This window comes from Lethenteron reissneri, chromosome 20 (assembly GCF_015708825.2).
Source record: "Lethenteron reissneri isolate LAM-NWPU_2019-01 chromosome 20, ASM1570882v1, whole genome shotgun sequence".
NCBI lineage: Eukaryota > Metazoa > Chordata > Hyperoartia > Petromyzontiformes > Petromyzontidae > Lethenteron > Lethenteron reissneri.
In genome coordinates this window covers 3,177,140-3,197,658 of record NC_083798.1, presented here as the reverse complement: position 1 = coordinate 3,197,658, position 20,519 = coordinate 3,177,140, and the positions used below count along the sequence as shown (strand labels likewise).

At 48.0% G+C, this 20,519-nt stretch overlaps 1 protein-coding gene across 1 annotated transcript in view; it reads right to left on the bottom strand.

Annotated features, from left to right (window-relative positions):
- The window catches only part of LOC133344600 (semaphorin-5A-like), a 150,577-nt gene that overhangs the window by 27,650 nt on the left and 102,408 nt on the right, over positions 1-20,519 (bottom strand). Inside the window, 9 exon segments of the mRNA XM_061554604.1 lie at positions 759-976; positions 2,359-2,479; positions 2,821-3,013; positions 3,580-3,805; positions 5,926-6,061; positions 6,988-7,348; positions 8,232-8,445; positions 9,743-9,841; positions 13,591-13,653. Coding sequence (XP_061410588.1) covers positions 759-976; positions 2,359-2,479; positions 2,821-3,013; positions 3,580-3,805; positions 5,926-6,061; positions 6,988-7,348; positions 8,232-8,445; positions 9,743-9,841; positions 13,591-13,653 — 1,631 coding nt within the window.

Sequence of the window (20,519 nt, the reverse complement as noted above, 5' to 3'; positions counted from 1 at the left end):
ATAATCATCATTCACCTCCCCAACATCTGTGCGTACCACAATGCCAGCAAGAAAGCCATTTCCAGGACTGGAGAAGCCAAGCATCCCTATCGACAGGCATCGTGAATGTGCATTTCTCTCTGCACTCTAGCAAATGAACTGTGCGACGGTGCATTTGTTGCGCTAAAGGGAGCTCGCCTGGGTTAGAGCACTTGCAAGTGGAAGGCTGTTTGATTATGAGCCGACTGTCCATCAACCTCTCCCCAGGGTTAATAAAACGAGCGTCACTTGGCAGCCAGTCACCCATGTCATCCTCTGGAAAGCCTGGCCCTCGCCACATGAATGAGGAATTTACACTCGTGCCTCGGGGCTGCAAATGTAGTTCATTGCCACCCCTCGCTCGTTTGGGCAGAGTTTTACTGACTTAAGCCAAAGAGTGAGAGAGGGATATGATGTGATTCATTATTTCATTGCCCACAATGCACCCAGATGGCGTGTAATAATGCAAGGAATGGCCCTGTTCATGGATGGATCTCGCTTACAACGCCAGGCAGCCACAATTCAGCCACATTTATGCAAGACAAACATCGCTGATGAAACTCAGGGAATTGTAACCGATCAAAGGGTGTTTGCTGCTTGCACAAAACGCTGCTGAAAAACATTGCTTCAGGCAAGCCTTTTGGCCGGCGGACCGAAGCGTAATTTCAATGCTATTTATTTAGCAAAGCCGACCCGACCCCCTTTTGTTTATTCATTTAAGCGTTCCATTATTTTCTCACCTGGAGCAGTTGGCCACCTGCACGTTGGGCCCCGGGCAGGGCCGCCCCCCACAGCCGGGGACCGGGGAGTCGCACGCCCGGCGGCGGCACTGGCAGGACGAGCCCCCCCCCGCGGAGCCCCCCCCCGCGGAGCCCCCCCCCACGTCGCCGTCCCAGTGCTGGCACGGCTCCCACGCCGACCAGGGTCCCGGCCCGCCGTCCACGGTCAGGTTGCGCACCTGCGAAAAGAATCGCGGGGTCAAAGGGTGTCTCGCGCACGCTTGGAACGCGGAATGGGGCGGCGTTCCGGGTCACCACATCTGGAGGTACGAAAAAGAAAACCCGGGGACATATCGCGGGAAAGAGGAATATCTCACGGCAGCTGAAGAGGGGAGAACTACTTTGAATTATCCTCTGGATTATAAAATGCTCACAACCCAGCCCCCGCCACCCCAAAAGTTGTGCCCGGCATCAATAAAGTTTAACATATTCTGGACCCACACACACACACACCTACCGGATTGCAAAATGTACTCCCAACTGCTTTTAAAATACAGGGGGGAAAAGTGCATCTTATGATGAAGAGAATATGACAATGCAAATGCAATCTTGACTGGTGTGCTGTTTACACAACTGAAAAAAAAACGGGAACTTTGTGTATCCCACGGAGACGTGCACATTCATCGGGAAGGCTGCCTCAAAGGGTGGAAGGCGTCCTGGCAAACCGCCACCGCTCTGAGTCCGCTGGTGCAGGTTCTGCATTTTTATTTGTTGGCCACATTCACATCTGGGTTAAATGGTAAGAAGGCGAGTTTGCCCATTGTAACACAAAGCGATTTTATTTTTTTGATGCCAAACTCAACTTGGGAATTGGGCCCATATTTACATGTGGCTGAGACCAAATGTCTAACTTGTCGGTGCCACCGAAGGAGTTGGCATTACTTAGTAGGGTTCTTTGTAAAAATCTATAACCATAAATGACAGTTGGATGCAATATTCATTGAGACTGTATTCACATACTGATTACATTTTATTGGACTGAATAAAAACACCTATCTAAGGTTTTGAAATTTCAGGTGGTACCAATTTCTTCTCTGGCCCATGGACTAATCGTGTCTGGCCTATGGACCAATGTTCCACTCTCGTAAAGTCTGGGATTTGAACTCACAACTTTTCGAGTCTTAGTCAAGAACTTTACCACAGCGCCACATGGTTACAAAACATTGGGCATCGTGAGAGTGAAGGGTAGACGGATGAAAACAATCACATTGGGAATATAAATCTCAGTCCAGACATATTTTTTTATATAGAACATCAGAGCTAATATTGCCATGGCCATCAATCTTTCATTTCTCATTGTAGTATCATCAGTCAACAGTACAATAACGGCATGACTTTGATAATCGACCAATCAGCAACAACTCTAATATCTACAATGTTCAAAACACCACCGCTGGCCATGTGCTCATTCAATCAGGGAGCAATGTCTCAGGAATGTCAGAAACTTTTATTTGAGTCATCCATTCTTCTGTGGGCGTCTCAAGATGCTCCGGGTAACCGTTCGAGTGAACCGCTTTGTGTTGAACATAGATCAGGTTTGTGGCAGCAGAGCCATGCTCACCGGGCAGGAGGTGACATCCTGTCTCCACGATCTTCTGCCATCCCAGTTTTCTCGGAATCGAATGCAGCTTCTCAGTATCCCATCCCAGCCACAGTAGGGGTCTCGTGCCCGCAGACACGCGCTGATCCCCGTGGCATTGCAGAAGGGGATGCAGGGGAATGCGGTGGAATGGGAGAGAGGGAGGAATGGAGTGAGAGAAGAAGAGACAGATAGCGGGAGAGACAAGATACAAGGATGGCATTAATTGCGGCAAGATGCTATGGATGCTCCCACAGTAGTGTTACGTTGAGCAAACTGGACTTACGATCCAGAGTTCGCCGGTTCGATTCGATTTCCTGGCGTGGCAGTTGAAACACGTAAATGGGGCCGGACACCGTCACACTGCGGTTGGGGGTATATACCTCGACGTCTTGGCACGTGGGACGATCACGTGGGCGTGCGTGGGCGTGCGTGCGTGCGCACCTCTCTGTGCCGTGCGTGGAGCATCTCTCGAGTGGCAGGCGCAGAACGCCGCCGTCCACGCCCACAAACAGAGCCTCGCCCCCTGGGTCCACGCGCAGCGCTCTGATTGGCTGCTGCTGGACGGCTGGGAGGAGCTCCATCTCGTCGATGACGCATCCAGTGGCGGCTGCCACCTTCTGAACCGTGCCACGCTCTGCCAACCGGAGGACAACAACGATCTCAGTCTCGATCAGTCGACACGTGTGCGCCACTTCGTAGGTTTTTCGCGGTACAAGCCGACGTGTTTTCGGGTTGCCCCGTGTGTAGTTGGGCGTGATGTCTGACGTTTCGCTCCGTGTGCCGCGAGCTTCTTCAGGGACTGAATTGGGGTCTCATCTGAAGAAGCTGATTCAACTCAAAAAACTCCCAACAGGGAATTGTACGTCATCACTTTTGCTCCGTTAGTTGAGTGATATAAAAATGCCTGCTTTATAATTTTACATATGTGTATCTAACACACACTGGCAGGTATATTTATATACACACTGTTTAAAATAGGTGACTAGCAGAAAGACCCTAAAGGCGAATGCTGAATACTTTAATAGTGAATCTTGGAGTTCAGGTGTGTCCCCTAGGCAAAATAACGAATGAATGGTGAGGCGTGAGACATTGAATAACATTGCCCCTGATGACTGACCTCCTGACCTTCATCTTCTGGTAGAAACTATCTCACGCAATCAGACACATGCCCCTCATTATCAGAGGCCCCTCCCATCTCACCTGTGGCCAGGTAGAGGATGTGTTGGACGGCCGTTCGGCCGGACGAGGAGGCCGCCGCTGCCGCCATGCTGTGAGCGGCCACGTGGGAGAGGCGCACCCCAGGCTGGGCGACGACGGGACGCCCCCCGAGCGGAGCGACGGCCTCCGACATGAGCAGCAGACGCTGAGCGTCGGCCAGGCTACGCTCTGTCAGGTTCACGTTGGGGCCCTCGGACACTCGGCCACACTGGGGGCAGAGAGAAACGTCGGAAGTTCAGACGCTGCTGCCGGCGGTGTAATGGTTGGCCATGTTTGTTTGTTTTAGTACAGAGTTAGACTGATGGCCTTAATCTAAGTTGTCTTATGGTTGTTGTTGTTGTTGTTTGACTTGCATCCCACTGGGATTTTTGCACACAGCGTTGGTGTACGGTGTTTTTTTCTGCAATATTTTGCTGTCTTTTCTTGGATTTTCTGTTTGCACTTAGTCACATATTCACTTTAAGATGTTTTTTGTTCATGTTTTTTGTTTGTTGCTGTTGCACCTGATTCAAGAGCCGAATGGCTCACAGGGCTATACTTAATAAATGAACTTGAACACTGGACTTGCAATCCGGAGATCGTCGATTCAATTCATTCCCCCGGCATGGCAGTTGCAACAATGGTGCAAGTTTCTTAAATCCACCATCTCTGTCCACCCAGAAATGTGAATAGTTACACCACAGTTAGTCGATCGCAGGTCACGTGTGATGGGATAAAGTGAGGGCATTCCCACCAGAGGGCCTGTCTAGAACTCCCTCTAATGGAGGCCATTCTGCCAGCAATGGCGTTCAGAAAGCAGTTTTGGGAGTGCACCTTTACCATGACGTGTTATTAGTAACGAGGGTGGAAAGGTACCGAGCCATCATTAGCATCATTCAGAAGAGGGGCATTATGATGCACACATTCATCAGTTCAAAATGTGTTTTTTTTTTATTGTGTCCACGATACACACGTACAATTGTACGTGTGTGAAGCTCAATTATTTTTGCTTTATATATGTATGTAATTAGTTCCAATTTTATCCCTTTGGTACATAAGGTTGTTGTAAATATCTCTGCATGCTGAAGCAAGTTTTGGGTAGTGCTCATATCCACTTTCATGTGGCAATGCATTCGAATTTTATTGTTTCCCAGCCACAGCACGGTAGTGAGCAGCGTTACATAGTTGGCAAAGTGAAATATATGAAACGTCACTAAAATTGACTGCACTGCGTACTTTACGATTCACAATGCCTTCATGAGGGCACATCTCGCGGATATAAAACGCTTACAACAAAATCCTGCGGCACAAACGGCCGTTAAATATTACAATGTTCGTGCGCTCCTACAGAGAGCGAGGCCTATAAAACAATTTTCGCTGATGGTATTATGATGCTATTTTCTCGATGTTTTACTGCCACCATTTCAAAAATGTGTGTTGCGGTGCGGATGGGAAAGTAAATTTCAGTGAAAGAAGGATTGTACAAGAGGTGTTCAGTGTCTTATTAAACGATATGAACTGCTGAACGCCAACAGCCTGTGGTAGGCATCATCACAGAGCTTGCTACAAGTTCATGTCAGGCTTTGCTTTGAAGCCTGTCAGAAATGAGAGGTTGTTACTTCTCTGTTGCTTATCTTCCTCTGGCTGTCCAAACTCTACAGATCCTTCCCCCACATTTAATTCCAGGCCCAATACTCTATCTCTCTTTTTTCTCTGTCTGTGAAGCGTCTTCATATGCAGCACAGGACTACTCTATATCATCTCAACTTTCTGTCCGAAACTTTTCTCCTCTTTCCCAGCTAACAAAACAAAACACCCATCTTCTTCAAACGTTCTCTAAGCAGGTTTTCCCACTATTTGGACAAGCCTCTGGGCATGCAGTCAAATATCGATGCTTTATAAATAAATAAAAATTGCATTATACTGCACTGTACTGCACAACAAAAGCCAGCAGTCTAAATGGGTACACCGCAGTCGATTGGAATGTTGTGGGGTAAAGTGTGGATACTCCCATCTCTTTCTAAAGGTCTAGAGGGGCTTTCTAGAGCTCCCTCTAGTGAAGACCCTTCTGCCAGCAGTGGCATGAGAAAGCAATTTCAGGGCTGCGCATTTAACTTTCACACAACAGATCCCACTGCACAGGTGACATTTGCCCTGTAGATAGACTGGCCTTCATCGGAATGTTGCATTTCCACCACTGGCTCAAGGCCTGAAAGCAGATATGAGTGCTGTCCCGTGCTCATGTGAGTGAGAAAACACTTTGATTTGACTTGCGAGCCACAATCTGCTGAAACGCAATAATATTATTTTCCATTCTAACCATTGTGTACGTGTGTGGGGGAGAGGCACCTGAAAGTTGGGGTTGGGGTTGGGATGGACCATCCACGCTGCACGTGGGCCCTCCTGGTACTTGAAGGGTCCGTTGAAGGCCTCCGCGATGCTGCTGATGTTGTACGCGCACACCGCCGATGCCTGCGGACCACTCCTGCAGAGAGTTCAGCAGCCCGGACGTAAAGCGCCAAACATGAATTCAGTGTTCATTCCCAGCCAGGGCTCCGTTACAGCCAGGTGTGATCGGGATGGTGGACACACTTGGCATGCCTACTTCAGTCTGCAAGCGACCCAGAAAAATATTCGGTGAGAAACTAAGTCCTGCTCTGTTTTAAAGAGTGCCCAAAGCACAGAGGGATGTGTGCTCGAAATTAGAGACGTAAAGAGGCGTGTGCTGATCAGGCAAAAAAGACAAATTAGTCGTGACGCTGGGCTGTTAATTAAAGCCTTAGGCACAGCACATCTACAGTGGTACTACGTTGTGTGATGCCAAAGTGTATCCGTGCTCAAACAAGCAGTGGGACCACATACATGTCTGTTGAGGGACCAGAGCCAATTGTGTAAATTCCACCTTCCCATCGTGGGTTGAAAAATGAATGCCACGTTTGTGCTACGTTAACTGTGGGAATTGCGGAATGTCCCCACATTGCGACTGAGATTATACAACTCTGATCATCACCTTCATGTTGCGGTTTAGCGTTAGCCAAACCGCAATGCCATCCAGCCAAATTTTCCATACCACTGCCCCACATTATAACCAAAAAAGACAAAGATCTCCTGTATAGCCTTAACAGACTTTTGGGGCAAGTGTTGTTAGCGAGCACCCATGAAGGCCGGAACGGCCAGCACCACGCCCGGCCACCTTTGTCTCCCTAGTGGTGATGTTTACACACACCAGGTACTCACTGAGTCGACCTAGGGGAGGCCCAGGACCGTTTCAAATAATCGTCACTGGTCTTGGTGGCCATGAGCGGGTATCGAACCCGGGTCGTCGGGTTCGTGGCACAGCGCGATAAACGCTACAAGACCACGTTACATCCACACACATTTTCCATCGCGCCCGACACTGCATGTGCTCACCCGCTGGTGGAAAATAGCCCATAGAGAAGCCCGGCCTCGGGCAGGTAGACGGCGCTCCGCAGCTCCGGGTACTCGGGCGCCGCATTGCCTCTCCTCGAACCCGAACTTCCGGATCCGGCGGCGGCTCCGGCTCCCCCGGCTCCAGAAGAGGCCGTTCCAGACGACGACCCCGAGCAGTCGAGACGGGCCTTCATGTAGGTCGTCCACGTGTCCTCCAGCAGGAAGCGGCCGCCCAGGTCGTTGGCGCAGACGCGGGCGACGCGCGACACGACGCGCCGCCCGCACTCCTGCTCGACGGCGAGCTCGCGGAACGCCGCGTACACGAAGCCACCCGCCTCCCACGCCAGCACGAAGTTCGGCTCTGCAAGGAAAGCAAAGGCCACTTTACTTTTTTTCTCTCCGGGTCCTCCGGTTTTTCCCTCCACGTTTGGAGTCAACGTGCTTTTTCGAGTATTTGGCTGCTACGCATTTCCACGTGACGATAGGCCACATTTGTGGCCAGTTCACTTCTGAAAAAGAGCTGTGTAGCTCGGTGGGCCTTACCCGTATAGAATGAGACATACTTTAGCTTTAACCTCTTACGTACGTAGCCAACCGTGCCAATCGGAGGGGAAAAGGCTCCGTCTGCCCTGCCCGTCCGCAGTGCTTGACGATTTGAGGCCAAACTTGCGAGCGGCGTTGCGGTGGTGGCGGCCCGAGGCATTCCGCGAACCGAGCAGATGCTTAGGGACCCGAGCAGATCGGGGGGCGCTGGATTCGTGAAGAAATTTGGGGGGGTGCATTAAGCGTCCACTCAAATTCAAATCCTATTAAACATAACGAGCTAATTTACATCTTAAGTTTTTTATTATATCACTACATCTCTGTCTCTCTCATTTAACTCTTCTGTCGTCTGAAGAGGATTTTATCAATTGAATGGGGGAGGAGCTCAAATATTTGCTTTGCTCAGGCCCCCAATGTGCATTGGATTTTTTAATCGGAGTTCAGTGATCTCAGGCTTTACCGATGATAATGACGACGAGTCAATCTATTACTATGCAGTTTGGTAATCCTCAAATATTACTTTTAAATGACTGAACATTCACCCTTTGCTTTAAGATTCGGCGAGGTCCATATCTTGATGAAACGACCAAATTAGAGGGAGGGGGGCGGTCGGGGGGGGGGGGTACAGGGGTGGGGCGCTGGGGGACGAGGGGTTGGATGGAGGGGGGGCATGGGGCAGAGGGGGTTGGGGGTGGTGGTACCGTTGAGCCAGCGAGAGTTGTACTGCGCGGTGCGCAGGGTGGGCTGCCCGCCGAGGCTCCGGTAGAGCGCCGGGTCGCGGCCGGCAAAATCGACGGCGGTGGCGGCGTAGAGCTCCCCGCGCGCCGTGAGCAGCGTGGCGCTGCTCTGCCGCGGGTCGTACGGACAGCGAGCCACGCCGTTGATCGTGTCCAGCACGCGGTTCATGTTGCCCAGCTGTGCGGGGGCACACGAGGGTCCAACGTCAAGCGTCGGGGCGGCGCTCCCCTCTTGTATTGCATCCCTTGAGCCGGTGATGCAAATTCCACATTCCCGTGGTGGGTGAGATTCTATCCACAGGAGAACCCCTGTTGACTTCCCCGCAAAGCGGTACTTGTTTTTATCGACCCCGGAAGGATGATGGGCCGAGTCAACCCCCAACCAGGATGTGAACTCGCAACCTTCCGATTGCGAACCGCTCGCTCGACTGCAGAGGCAACTCGCCAGCAACATTTTAACGTAAAAAAAATTTATCGCAGAAAATATCCACTCAGTAGTTTGCTTCCTTTTATGCTTGCAAATTACATATTATACAAAACAATGGCTATTAAATTCACACCCTGTTATTCCTGTGTTTCAATATCAGTTACATCCTTGATGCTATGGGCTGTTGGGGCCCTTACATTCAAATAAAATCAGGCCCTATTCAAACGTTGGCAGAATCACGCAGTAGTTGCAGCCAAATCCGTGGCATTGTCTTGTGAATTGGTCAGTTTTGTGCCAATATTTGTGGAAATTGCCTTTCCCCGGTGCACTGTATAACGAGTTCCCCGTCTCTGGCTGGGTAGGATTCAGCCACAAATCTTCACTTGTGTGCCCAAACCACACAGCCTGAATCCCAGCTATTTGAGATCCAAATTTCAATTGACCGAGCAGCTCCACGTCCCTGTAGGCTTAGCGTGGCTCTGGCAGCTTACGGCTGCAGTTGTCCGTGCACCTTCATGTCGTGTGGCCGTTAGCGCTCCGTTGGGCGACAAACCCGGCGGCCTGAGTTCGATTCCCGCTCTAGGTCGACTCAGCCTCAAATGAGTACCTGCTGCGGTGTGTAAACATCGCCACTCGGGAGACAAAGGCGGCCGGGCGTGGTGGTCACTACCCACTCCATCATCTGCCGTGCTGGCCTTTATAAGTTGCTCGCAAACAGCACTTGCTCCAACAGTCTGTTAAGGCTACATGAGGGAATCTTTGTCTTTTTTGTATCTTTGTGTAGCAATGCAAAGCGTTGGCGCAGTAGCGACTACACATGTCGCTACTGGTGCTACTAGGATAATCCCGGCACTGAGTCTCGGGCATCTCGGTTTGCATTGCCAAGCCGTCGCAGGTGAGCATCTGCACCAACTGCGCCCGTGGTCCTGCAGGAATGCGTGAGCATAAGCAGCACTTTCCCCTCGTCCGCGGAAGCCCCATCGGGGAGGGGGGGGGTAAAGTTGGGGGGGGGACCTTCATCTTTTTTGCTGCGGAGACTCCGACCCACCGTGCGTTCGGTGCAGATGGGCGAGAAGGCGTTGGTGCCGCAGCTGAAGAGCCTGCTTGCCCTCACCAGCAGCACCCGCACGTAGTTGTGGCACTCCTCCTGTCCCAGCCATTCAACCGCACACCGACGCTCACGGACCGCGCGACGGATCGGGCAGCTTGGGCTGCGGAGCCGTTTGCGAGTTCGCACGTCGAACTTCTTTCGCGCCGCACGTAGCCTACCGTGCTCATCGGAGGGGGGATGGAGTTCCAGGCTCCATTGGGTTTCAACGCAGCCCCCCCCCCCCTCCCCCCATAATCAGCCGTCATTGACACTGCTGGACGAAGGCATCCTCATCTCTCGCAATCCTGTAACAATCCACCGAGCACCGGCTGATTCCATTGCTCCATCTCCGCGGTGGACGTACTCCCTCTCATGGTCACGTTCCGTTCCATGGATGCCGTTCCAGCATTATTCTTGACCATCAGCCATCGTCCCTCACAGCAACATGCCCAACCCAACCCTTACTTTTTGACAGTTTGAATTATGTAATTAACCTGTGTATGTTCTATAACCCATGTGATCCTCTTTCATCGCCTTGAGACATTAGTGAAAGGCGCCTAACAAATAAATATCGATTATCATCATACCTTAGGAATACGTGAGGGATTTGTTTTTGGCATTGGCATCATGTAATGAAACGGAGACTCCTATTGAAACTCACATTCACGGAGGAGTTTCACAGCAGTGAACGTGAGGGATGGTCTGCAGAAGCAGACATCACAGAACCATTGCTGAGATAATTTCAGGTAAATCTATCATCCACACCTGAATTTCGAGAGCGTGATTATCATCACTAATTGTCAGATATGGAATTTAGCCAAATTAAGAGCAAGTACAAATGTCATCAGTTTTTGTGTTGTTGTGTGTGCTGCCAATGCTGACTGGGTGAAGATCACCGTCTCATTTCACGTGAGAACCCGGTTTTAATCACAGGTGGCTGTCAGGATAAAAATCCAGGAATCAACTTTGTGAAAGCGAATAGAAGTTGCTTTTTGAAAACAGTGGATGCTTCTTTGGCTTTTTTTACGTTTACAAACAATAACATTATTTTAACCAAAAAAGCCTCACTAATTCTCCAATTGATTTCCAGAAGGAATTGCCCTGCACAACTGCCAATTCGTTTTCAATAAGTGCTGGTTACGTGAAACTACTTTCGGAATTTGCAACCAATGTCAGAAGTCTCAAAAAAATCCACCAACGTTTGCTTCCAACGTGCTGGATGATAGGCGTGCACCAAAATGCCGTGCTTAAATAGTGCACGGCACATACATTTCTTCCCAGCAAATTAAAATCCCAAAATCTAAAACACACTTCCTGATCAATTTGTATAGCCAAAATGCGTGCTTATATAAGCGCAACCCTTCGCAGTGCCTTCCTTTCACGTTCGCTTAGCGTGGAAATTGAAAGAGAGAGAGAAAAAAAACCTGTTCATGTGCAATATCACAAAGTCACAGTGTCTAAATTAGGCTGCGACACTTGCAGGCCGCTGTGATTAATTAGGGTGGCACAGCAGGCTCACATCTGACACGTTCACCTCCTGAAAACCCCAATCACAGTCCTGCTCCTTGTGCTTAATTAACGTACAGTAAGCTCAACAAAATGTTCTGTGGATGGCATTACAAATGCCACCTCGAAGATGAGTGCAGGTGATTTAGGGGGCTACGTCTCATGTCGATCCTGGTTATGAGGCCTTGTTCAGCCACCTGAGCACGAACATGTTATTCTGTACAGCGAGTGTAATTGCCTAGATCAAGGTTACAACAAAATGCAACAAAAAGACAAGCAGAGCTACGTCTCCCTGCTCAAATAAGCAATGGGTGGCTTTTTTTTGGTGGTCCTGAGGCGGTATTCAAAATGCAACAGGCCCAATCTCCCTTCAGGAAGACCACTATTGACTTCCCACAAAATGATATTCAATCTACCGATTACGGAAAGATAATTGACTTATTTTGTCCTCAAACCTGGATTTCAAATCATGACGTTCTGATTGTCAGGCCTGATTCACGCAGCATTTTAGATTAACTTTGAGTGAATACCCCGCGCCTTGCGAGACATAAACCACGTTCACGTTTCTACAGCAATGGTTCTGAATGTGAGTCATGTGGTGCGTCTCGGTCTCGTGTGTGTTCTCAAGTTTGGGCCTAGTTTACATATAAGCTAGGCCCAAACACTTTATTCAGACAAAACCAAACACTGTACAAAACCTTCCTCAAAATCATATAACAACATTTTATCAATAATCATCATCATCAGCCAAGGTCAATCCACTGCTGGATGAAGCCCCACTCCAAACCGATGCCAATTATAACAACTCTCGCGATTTTTTTCATTAACTTCACTTGCAAAAAATGGTGCTATAAGGCCCCTAACAAAACTTTAAATTACCTCTAAATATGACATCAAAACCAACCTAAAAATGCGAATCGCTCGCCTCGTGCCCTTTATATTGTTGCCTTGCGTCGCGATACAGCCGTGGAAATGCCATCCCATTCTTCTGGTCATCTCTCGGTCACTTCCAGCTTGCTAAATGTCGCCAATGACGTGTGAATTAAAAAAAAACGTTGTTGAGCTCCTCCCGCTTGGCATCACTCCGACCCTGCTTGGGCTGCCACTTCACGTAGCGATTTTTTTTGCCAAAGTTCACTCTTGGCAGCTTCGCGGAACATTCACATTCCACGCCCTGACGTCACTTCATTGAGGCTGGAGGAGCCCGTTTGATTTAACGATGCGCACTGAGAGGTATTGTGTGAGGCCAGCGGAAGTCAAGTGCTTCTGAACTACGACGATATTTCTCAAGGTGGGTGGCCTGGATTTCCACAGTGGTCGTCGGATCGTAGAATTTCCATCATCGACTCTAAATTTAAATTTAAAAAATATTTTACCAGGTAAGGCCCACTGATCTACATATACAACTCGTTTTCAGAAGCGACCTGGCCACAATTGATAGCCCAATTAAGTAGCTTATCAGCACGTGGCAATTTACTGCAACCAAATACTCTAAACGCATGTTTCTAAATGTGGAGGGGGAAAAATTATCCCGTAAAAACAAAGTTTTTCACTCTAAATCCTTTATATGCGTGGCGGCTAGAGTCCTCTCGTCCTCTGGCTTGAGATGGCTGCCACCTATGGGTCAGATGGTTGTCTGCCAGCATTAAGCAATTGGTAATTAAATATTTTTAAAAAATTCCCTAAACAGTGTAAAATTTTGGAATAAAATTTCACGAAGATTAATTGTCACGCACAACGAGTCTGTGTGGAAAATGTCAGCTCGATTGGATCACGGGAAGTGGGTAAAAAAACGACCGAAAGATTTGCACGGTCGTAAGCAAGCAAGCAAGCACGCAAGCACGCAAGCAAGCAAGCGAACTTAATATAAAGGATTTAAAAACGGAGGAACCGGAGAAAAATCCACATGACCACGTGGAGAGACACGTGCAAGCTTCAAATACACGGGCGTCAGGGTTGGGATCGAACCCATGACCTCCTGTATACCACGTGAAGTAGTTAACATCTCGCCACCGCGAAGCAAGGCTGCCAGCTGTGGTGAGCACAGCCATAATGCTCGTTTGAGCAGGAAGACAATTTGATACCACTTCATTTTATTCGAGGGGGAAGAAAAAAACTGCAGGCAGTGCAAGAAATTCCCCCCTGGTGGGGATTAGGCCGACGCTTTTCATGCCAGCACAGACATCTCGGAAGAAGTGGGAGCACCAAATACGTTCAATAACGTGGATGGACACATTTGTGAAAAGCTGAGGCATGAACGACCGTACGAGGTGTTCCTGGAGCTGTGATTGAGAGCTCACCTCTGACTTGCCCTTGCTGAAGCATGAACCTTTGGTGGTCTCTGTGCAGCTCCACTCAGTAGCCTGGGAAATGGATAAGTAGAAGCATTATTATTCTTGGTTCTTTCGGTAAATTCACGTAGAAGGTAAGTAATAAAATTATACAAATAAAACATAATAAAATAATTGTTATCACGCCCAGGATCTCACACTCACGCACGCATGCATACACACACACAAACGATTCCATGTATAACCTTGTGAACGGCTGGGGCAAACGCTGTTAGCGAGCACCTATTAAGGGCAGCATCACACACAAGGGGGCGGTGTGGTCAATACTAAGCCCAACTGCATTTGTTTCCAGAGTGTTTATGTTTACACACTACATCAGGAACTCGTTTAAGGCGAAGTGAACGCAGCGGAGACCCAGGACGAACTTTGATATCACTCGCTGCTGGTCTTAGTCAAGACTGAGTATCGAACTCTAGATTTGCAGTGCGGTGCATGGCCCATTGTACCATCACTATTAAGAAAGACTGAGATCCCCCGTATAGCCTTAACATACTGTTTGGGAACGTGCTTTTAGCGAGCACCTATTAAGGCCAGCACGGCACACGAGGGGGTGGATAGCCAGCACCATGCCCGGCCGCCTTTGACTCCCGAGTTGTGATGTTTACACACTGCACCAGGTACTCATTTGAGGCTGAGTCGACCTAGGGGAGGCCCACGTCCGGTTCAGATAATCGTCACTGGTGGTGGCCACACAAACACTCACGGCACACACAATGCAGGTGCTCACTACCAGGAAGTTGACGATTCGACTGAATATCCTTCATTTCCACAATTTGGTGAGATCCCCATTTGGTCCGCTTCACTTTTCAAACGTGCATCTCAAAGTCCAATTCAAACGCTGCATTAAGCTCAATTTGGCAGAGCAAGGCATTATCCACAGCGGTACGAGCAGCAGGGGTCATCAAGTAGCAGTGTCTTCATGCTGCCAAATATGTTGCTTGTGAAATGGAAAGAGTTTAAAATGTAACTTAAATGACTCAAGACTAAAAGATTCTTCAAATTGCACGAGCATGGGCCATATTTGAGACGGCAATATTGCCAATGCGCTGTAATTATGGGGAAAGTCAGATGTAATGGAAATGTTGGCGTTCGTAAAACGTTACAGGCAGAATGTGGAAATATCCGTCTGGATAGTGCGGTGGCAGAGTAGGGTTGGACTCATCACATCATCCTTTTAAGAAGTTATAAAATGGGTACCACTCTGCGGGGATCTTCAACAGTGGCTGTCTAACGCCTGGACTGGCCCCTGCCATATGAACGTGGAATTTTCACCACTGGCTCAAGGCCATCGGCAGAAACGAGCACCATCTCACGCTTGAGGGGAGATGCACTTCGACTTGTGGTGATCCGCACACGTCATGGAATCATTATTTTTTTACAGCCACGTTACAAATTGTACACTTTAAAATGATCACATTGTCACGAGATAAAATGTACATACGTTGTAAACACAATGTACTGTCAACGTTTTCGTTGACTTCAGTTAAAAGGCTGTAGACAAGATAGCATGATGAGTGATGATGATGAAGGTGGAGCGGTGATTTGCGCAATGCACTGTGAAGTGTGAACCCTGTTACTCATGTTTCATTCCCAGCCATCGCAAACATCCGTGGTGAGTGATATCTGAACTGGTCCTTCGCTGCACTGACCAGCGCAGCGAAGTACGGTCAAAACACACCCCCCCGCGCGACTGAGAATGCGCGCGGAAGCCTTCGTCCAACAGTGGGTTCACAATGCGCTGTATAAACATAAACAGTTATTCTTTCAAGAATGACAAAAGCATGCGTACACAGATGGACGGATACATTCATATTGACAGACACAGACCACAAATAACACAGACAGGCGTCAAGCTAATTGCCAAACTGTTAAACGGTGAAGTGCTTTTTACAACAAGAACTAAAAAAACCACCCCACTGATATTAAATCAAGTTGTTCACTGCCATGGCACCGCACCTGTGGACCACGTGGTCACATAAAGAGAAGGTAAAACGCAACCAGCTGAGCCTTGGGGGCTGGCTGCGTGGATATCGCTGCTCACAAACAACAGAGCCCTTTTAACTCTGGCCAGGTTTCGTTGGCGAGTGCGTGGCGGCGTATTGCTTACTGGCATCGCAGCGACATGAAAGGAGCACCTTCATAGCGGCGTCACGCGACGCAGATATGCTGCGCCACCATCCAAGCCGTTATTTATTTATAACACACGGGGATTCTACGGATACGCAGCATTCTGCTGTACCCATTTTGTTTTAAGGCCGGGCAAATGTGTATTTAAAAAAGTATATAATAATGCACAAGTGACCTCTGCTGTAATGTGCGAGGCATGTGAGATTTTAAAATGGATTTCGAATAGGGAAATTTTAATTCAATTAAATGAGTTGAAAATGTACTCAAATAAAGTGGAGGCAATTGCGAAGCAAATGCAGTTTTAGCCTTGGCAAGGAACAAGGTTGAATGAACGTACTCCAGCCAAGTGATTTCACAGAGTGCCATGTGAAGCCGTTCTTCAGAAGTCAAAAGTCAACGCGCTCAAGTGAGCATTCGGGCATCGCCCATCTCCTTTCTGTGACCTCGAGCGAGCCATGGGCGAACATCCACATTCCTATGGAAGGGGGCAGCCTCTCTCTTGAGTACATCGGACAAACCGGTACGCGATTTTATCTCTCCCAGAGAGAGGATGATGTGCTGAGTTGACACTTGCTGGGATTTCACTTGGCAGCGTTCCGAGTCGCGTTCGCTCTGCCACTGGGCCCCCACCTGGTTGAGTGACCTCATAAAGTAAGGAAATACACTCGGTGCACTGTTATTGCGGAGTCATTTACTGCTCCGAGCTCATGCCCGTGGACCACTCACAGCAGGTACGGTGACATACTGTTGATTCCCTTGCTCCATACCAAGGGCCTTGCGTGTCGCACGCAACGGCGGGTTTTTTTCGTGCGAGGGTCACATTACAAAGCACCCCCAGCCCCTTAGGACTCCAATAACAAGAGGGAGGGGTGAGGTAAGGGGGGGGGGGGGTCCTAACCCTAACAAGAAGCAGCAAGTGTAGCCCATCTGGCAAAAGAATGCCCTTCGCAGTACACAGGCAAAGGTCTCCCGTATAGCCTGTTGGGCAAGTGCTGTTCGCTGAGTAGCACCTATGCATGTCGGCACGGCCACACGAGGGTGTGGCGTGGTGGTCACCACCACTCGTGACTATGTTTACACACTGCACCAGGTACTCATTTGAGGCTGAGTCTACCTAGGGGAAGCCCAGAACCGGCTAAGATAATCGTCACTGCTGTTGTCTGTGAGCGAGATTGGAATTCCGGTCACCCGTTACACGACCGCTCCCCAACAAAGACACGCGCAGATATGCCGATGCACACAGGTGAAAAGTATTCAGACATTCGAAATAAAACGAACACGCGTTCCAAAAAAAAGGCCTCGGTTGCATTGTCAGTCATGTGCTCATACGCTTATTTGCTTCACGTCACGATATTCTTTTCTGCAAGCCAAAGAAGCGGGAGGTTAAAACGCTCCCGTCTTGCAGTGACTGGGGCGAGTCGCGGTGTCTGGGTCGTTTGTCATTGTTAAGGGCGGGTGAGGGTTTGTCTCACTCTTCAAGGAGAGGTCAGAGGCCACCGAGATTGCACTCTGCTCTGCTAAGGACACGGAACACTTTTCATGCGCAGGTCCAGGCTGAGCCAATTCCATCCATTCACATACAAATTGGAGCATTGTATTAGGGTCTGAAATAGCTCACACAGCATGGTGTGATGAGTGATTTTAAATCATTCTTACGATGCATATAAATGTGTGTATGTGTGTGTGTTGTTACGTGCGTTCGTATGTGTGTGTGTGTGGAGGGCAGTGGTGCGGTGGTTAGCACAACGCACCACAAACCTTGTGACCTGAGTTTGATTCCTGGCTATGCACAACATCAGTTGCATTTGATATGTGAGACTGTCCTGGGCTACAACTAGGTAAACTCAACTCACTTGATACAGCAAGCGTGCTGTGACGGTTCCACCTTAAGACGGAAGCTTGTGTTGCCTCCGAAACGTCGTGATTTTTATTTTATTTTTATTTCATTTTATTAATTTTTTTTACCTACGTGACTTTACCGAAAAAACCTCAGAATATGAATATCAACCTAATGAATGTGGCGTTGTGTATGAACATCAGCACTGGGGCTGCTGGTTGTGGATCTGACCAAACCTCCCGCGTGTATGGTGCTGGCCTTGATAGACAGACACTAACACCACTTACTTCGTATAGCCTGCAAGGACATACTGGGAAATCGTTGTCTTTCATAAACTGTACAGAAGAGAACGTGGAAACGTTGTTAGAATAGTATATACATTATCTATGTCATTCTGTAATAATTGTATATCTAGCCATGTGCCACTTTGATGAATGAACTCGACTCACAGTGAAAAGGTTAAAAGGTCAATCAAATGAGGACACTGCCCCACGCTTGTTTCAGAAGGGAGATACTTTGACTCGAAATATATCAAGTGGATTCAATTTGCGTGTTTCAATATTTAAAACCACTGCTTGTTATTCTCACAATCTGGGTTGTTAATATTACCACTACCGTAGATTTACTGAGAAAAGCCTCGCAGAGTCAGAATAATCTCACAAACTTTAACGCCTGTGATAGTTTGCCAATTACATCCAGAGTATATAATGTTTAAATGAGTCAACAAAAGTGTTAGCGCTTGAGCTGATGGGTTTTTATCAAGTTAACAAATGAATGCTTATTCGTTTTTTTGTTACTCCGTATGAAAAGCCAACGTAAAAAAGAAAGTCCCTCAACAGTGATGTGTGATGAACCATGGTTAATAATGGGAGGGAGGAGGCCCTGAATATAGGTTCAGCTGCATAGACTTAGCATTAAGTTATTACCTTTGAGGTTTCTGAAACTTTCCCATTTGCATAGACATCACAATGCATCAGTGTCACCATTCACTTTCCTGAACTGAACAAAAAAACCCAGACTTAATCTCCCCGACTGTGCATGAAAGCAACATCTACGTGCACGTGATGCATAATGGGTTTCTTTTGGGTGAGGTCGTGCAAGAAATGTGTGCCGTAAACCCTCCTCCACCCAACGCAGCCAATTAAGAGACATGTCGCGTGAATCAAACGTGGCAAAAAACGTATGTCTGCTTCAGCAGCAGCAGCGGCCCCATGGGTGTCGTTGTCGTTGGAGAGGAATCTCACAACGCCATTTAAATGGGTAACCGACGTTTCACTGGAGATTGCATCCGGCGTCGTCAGGTTTAACAGGAGCTCAGATCTCACGACCGAAGCCCAAATAAACCTTTTAGGAATTACAATCGCGGTCGTGAAAGTCTGCGTATACAGGGTGCTTCAAAACAATGTTAACACTTCAGAGAATTTGCAACAATATCACGAGAAATGTGACTCCGGGTTCTGGAGACCACCTGAAGAAGATTCCAGGCACGTGTTGACAACGATGACGAACAAGTGACTATTTGAAGCTATTAACATACATTCGTTATCATGTTAGAGTGTATTATCCATTCTTTTTACATAAAAAACGATAGTCCCATGTAAGTGTTTAAAGTAAATGTAAGCACCCTGTATTTATTCCTTAGATCTCCTTTGCGAGAGGGATGTATCATTACAATATTTCATGGTATGTTCATGAAATAAGGGCTTCGTTAAAGGAAGGGCTCGATCAATTGACTGGCTTGCCTGGCTTGCCTGGCTTGCCTGGCTTGCCAGTCAGTGCAATGGTGCCATGAACTTGCAGGCACGTTGTGAATGCTCGGTTTAAGGATTGCGCCCGCAACATCGTTTGCAAGGCGCGTGCATGTTAATTCGCAAATGCACGAGCAACTTTAATACCCTGCGAATATTTACGAATTGCTCTCTAACGCCTCTGTTCTAGGGGATTTGATGTATGGGGCAAATGTGCAGATTTTCGCCAGACTTCTCCCTTTTGGTGCAATTCAGCAGAGATGCAGCCGAGATGCTGACTTTTCATTTTTAGCCCCTTTTTTAATATATATCACGGAGTTTTTTTACATTTGCAGGGAACAATTAGCATGAAACAAACAATAAGCAAAACCGCAATTCCCTGTGCATCGGTGGAGCCAATATATAACGAGAGATTAAACTCTGCACGTGCAATTAGTGAGATTTAAATTTTACAGATGAGTAAAAACCATCTCAACAATACTATCCCCCCAAAAAAAATCTATAATCCCCGTAACAGTTCAAAGTCCATAAACATGTAAGCATCCTTTTCTGTTTCTTTCTAAAATGACATGCAATGTTACACGTATATCCTGAGCTAATTATTCTACCGACACTTTATATCAATCCAAATGGTTGCTATATTGCATCATAAAGATCCCACGTTTTTGCAGATTGTTTCCTGAGTTATTAAATGGAGCAGTGGCCACTGAAATTTGCACAATTCGGGCTGCGAAAACAGCATGCAATGTGGAGAACGTAAAGGAGCACAGTGGCAACATCTGTGATGTAATGCGCCACGGCCGTACAACGTGATGTCTCGCATCACAATTAGGGCTACAATCGAGGGTCATCACACTCTCTCACGTCTCTCCCGTGAGCACGCTGCTGTTACGCTGTCGAGTAATTTCGGAACTTTTCCCATTGCCGGTCCTATGTCAGCAAAGTTGAAGAGAAATCAGAGCCCACGTATCGATCTTGCAGAGAAGCAATGCTGCCATTCGCAAGCAGCGTGGTGCTCGGTTTTTTTTCTCGGGGCATTAAAAGCTCAAGCTTATCCGGGAATCCGATGCTTGCTGTGAGCAACGGGGTGTGCAGGGAAAAAAACACACGCACGTGTCAAGTTTGTTAAGCTCGATTATGTCCACATAAAAGAATGCTCCCCTATT